At 36.5% G+C, this 3,648-nt stretch overlaps 1 protein-coding gene across 1 annotated transcript in view; it reads right to left on the minus strand.

Annotated features, from left to right (window-relative positions):
• The window catches only part of LOC109850417 (GTP-binding protein At2g22870), a 10,074-nt gene extending 7,647 nt beyond the window's left edge, over positions 1-2,427 (minus strand). Inside the window, exons 1-2 of the mRNA XM_020420438.1 lie at positions 1,989-2,427; positions 486-555 (exon numbers count right to left, since the gene is read on the minus strand). Coding sequence (XP_020276027.1) covers positions 486-555; positions 1,989-2,397 — 479 coding nt within the window. The 5' untranslated portion in view covers positions 2,398-2,427. The remainder of the gene's footprint in view (positions 1-485; positions 556-1,988) is intronic.

The raw sequence follows: 3,648 nt of genomic DNA on the forward strand, positions 1-3,648 counted from the left end.
CACTAACCCATGCTATGTACTGGCCTAAATTATGTTTCAAGATCATATCATCGCCTCGCCATATCCTATAGTTTAAACAATCACTATATCACATCTCTTTGTCACATATGTGTCTCATGTTGCCATCCATACTTCCTAGGGAACTGTAATTCATGGTGGATAAGGTATTCACTCAGCTTTTACGAGTTAATAAACACGTCATAGTTCAAGTCATAGGTTTTATCATGGTAATCAGATCTTCAATATCCTAAAGTCTAATATTCAGATAAAATGTTTTTTTGCTTGCTGATCGTAATCTAACAATACTTAATCATTATTTAAAAAGATTAGCTGTGTGCAACCCAATATAGAGCAAATATGCAGGAAAAAGAGACTTTCTTCTTCTTCTCTTTTCAGAAATAATAAAGATTCACTTCGAGCACTCTGTGTAAAATATAAATAAGGATAAAGATCAACTAATATCTAAAGCTAAGTTTCAGACTGACCCGTATCCAGGTAAATCCACCAGGTACCAGCTATCATTTATCCGAAAGTGATTAATGCACTGTGTTTTTCCTGCAATTTCAGCCAACAATATATGGGAACGAGATCATGGAAATCATTTATTATAGACAAGGAAAAAATTATTATAAATGAATCACATCAATACTACAGTTCAAATCATACCCAGGAGAAAAAAAAGGCCAAGCAAGGCTGTAAGAATACACTATTGCATGAGACTAAATAATTTTATTCATACCCATACCAAAAATTCAGGCACATCATCATCTGGTGGCCTCTGAATCTATGCATTTAGTGCTATTTGCTAAGATTGGCTTTTAATAGTATATATCTCACTTGAATTTGCACATTTTCCTACCTATCAGCATGTGCCTTTAAATAAGCAAATAGGTTTCTTTTATCTAGTTGTTCACAGATAAAACATCAACTTGCTGATTCGATATGGCCAAAAAATAAATTGGACTCTTTAGAAGATGATAAGGAATAAGTATGAATCTTTAAATACAGTTCCCAGAAATATATTGTACCCTTTCGAACATTTTAACAAAAAGTAATACATTATTATTATTTAAAAAGAGCAAGTATTTTGGAGCTACTCCATAAGTGTAGACAAGTTGAAATCCCAAATTATGATTAGAACATCTCATAAGCTATCAGAAAATAGCAATGGCAACTATTAAACGTAAGGTTACAGGCAGACTTCAAAATGAGCATGATTGATACACAAGTGTTTTCTTTTGGGCATGTCTTTCGTGTCTCAATATACAATTGGACATTCTTTGCATTTTGTCAAGGTCAAAAACAGTGAATATACAGTACTATTAAGAGCATTCTCCCGATAAATATAACTATATGCAGATGCCTTTCATCTCTAGAACTTCTCATTAACTGCTTAATGAGTATTTTCCATTACATGCCTTCTTATCACAAAACCAAGTTGATCTTCAATAGACAGCCAATTTTTTATTTTAGTACTTGTTCAATTTCTCCCCAAAAGTTGCATTCTATGTCCTGTTAATTTGATTCTGCAGAACTTCTGTACAACTTTCCGTATCTGTTTCATTGTCATAAATGGTTGCAGGTGGTTATCCTCCATCAGTTAGGCATTATCTAAGTGCCCATAATCATCGATAAAACCCCTTATCTTCTCAATGATCCCAAAAATGCAATACAAAATTTTGTCCTAAGGACCTAATCTAAGGGTTTTCAACCAAAAATTAGTTATTTGCACGTTAGTGCCCCTAAAGTTTCACCTTTCTTAACTTTAATACCCTGAAAGTTCTATTATAACAATTTGATATCGCAAAGTTTTCAAATTGATGTTAGTTTGACAATTTGATACCCCAAAGCCCTGACTTTGTTCCACACTTTCCCCAAACTATGGGGTACTAAAATGCAGATAACCCAGAAAAAATTGATGACTCTTTATCCTATTGATCTCACAATACAAAATACAAAACAAACAAAGCATTTGAAACCCAACTGACCAGGCTTCTTCGAAGTAAGCGCAAGCTTCTTCCTCCTCACGATCGAATTAAGAAGAGAAGACTTGCCAACATTCGACCTCCCAACGAGCGCAAACTCCGGCAATCCATCGGCAGGGCACTCCTCAGTCTTCGTGCTGCTCTTCACGAACTCCGCCGCCGTCACCTGAGCATCTCTAGCGTAAGGACCGAGGACGATGTTAGAGCCTCTCAAAACCCTAGCGCCGACGGCGGGGGGGACGAAGAGCTTCTCGAGGGGGATCTGGATCTGGGGGTCGTCGGAGATTGGGGGAGGACGGGGAGGGATTGATATGGCTAGCTGAGATTTTAGGGTTTTGGTGGTTCTAGGGTTTTTTGAGATTGAGAGGGAAGTTGAGAGGAAACGAGGGAGCAGGCGAGGGTTTAGGAGCATTTTCAGAGATGAGAAAGCGCGAGCCGGGGCTTTTTCTCAAGGGGGATAATGTAACGTAATATTATGGAGGAACAAATTTTGACTGTAGACCCAAATGAACTTTTAATTACCAAAATCGACCGGTTTTTTTTTAATTACCAAAATCGACCCGTTTTATGCCACGTAGGCTTAATCCCGTTTCCTAATTAGTCGGGGTTGCCAACCCCGACTGTTTAGAAGTTGTTAAACCCCAATTAGAAGCCTTAAAACCCGATTTGTAATGCCCTAAACAGTCGGGGTTGGCAACCCCGACTAATTAGGAAACGAGATTAAGCCTACGTGGCATAAAACGGGTCGATTTTGATAATTAAAAAAAACGGTCGATTTTGGTAATTAAAAGTTCATTTGGGTCTACAGTAAAAATTTGTTCTATTATGTAACTTTTCCATAGAACTCCCTGTCTAACTGATCTTTTACAGATTTGTGTTGTTCTTATTTTATTTTTTTCCTTTTATTCTATTTTTAAGTGATGTTGATATTTAGTAATCCCAGTTTTGGGGCTGTTTGAATTTGATTTGCTCTGAAAGTATGCATTGCTGGAGAATTTCCATGTGGAATTGTCCTGACTTATATTTTTGGAGAGTTTTTGAATTTTCTTAAACCATCATGAACATGAATATTGTTCTCTTTTTTAGAGTTTTTATATGTTATAATGGGTTGTTTATACGGAAGCTAGCTAAGGAATGATGTCGTTTTTGGCAGCCATATTGCATCAATTGAGTTTTTAATTAATATGGTGAGCAGTATAGGTGTGGAAGAAATAGAATATGAGAGGCGGCTCAATGCTTAGGATGTAGATGGGACTTCGATACGTAGATGGAAACTGATATCTACACATTTTATCATTGGCAACCCTGATATTGTTAGACAGGGGCTCAAAAATAATTATGGAATCATATAATGTCAAATTTGATGGTTTGATTGATGGTCACTCGGACGAGATGTGCTTAAGTTAAGTTTTGCTCTAATAAAGGGACAATCATGCAAACTTGATTCTTTGAAAGAGAAAGAAAATAATTAAGGAATGATGCCAATCTCGCCATTTGTTCAGCTAAAAGGATAATAGAATGGATTTGTTGATATATTCTATGTTACGTGCGGGTAAACTTTGGGTGCTGAGAGACTCTAAAGTTATTATTCAGATGGCCACTAGATGTGTCAAGCATAAAGTGCTATGGTGTTGATTGAGGGCAAGCATGTTATGCTAAATTC

This window comes from Asparagus officinalis, chromosome 1, assembly GCF_001876935.1.
Source record: "Asparagus officinalis chromosome 1, Aspof.V1, whole genome shotgun sequence".
In the NCBI taxonomy this organism is placed as follows: Eukaryota; Viridiplantae; Streptophyta; class Magnoliopsida; order Asparagales; family Asparagaceae; genus Asparagus; species Asparagus officinalis.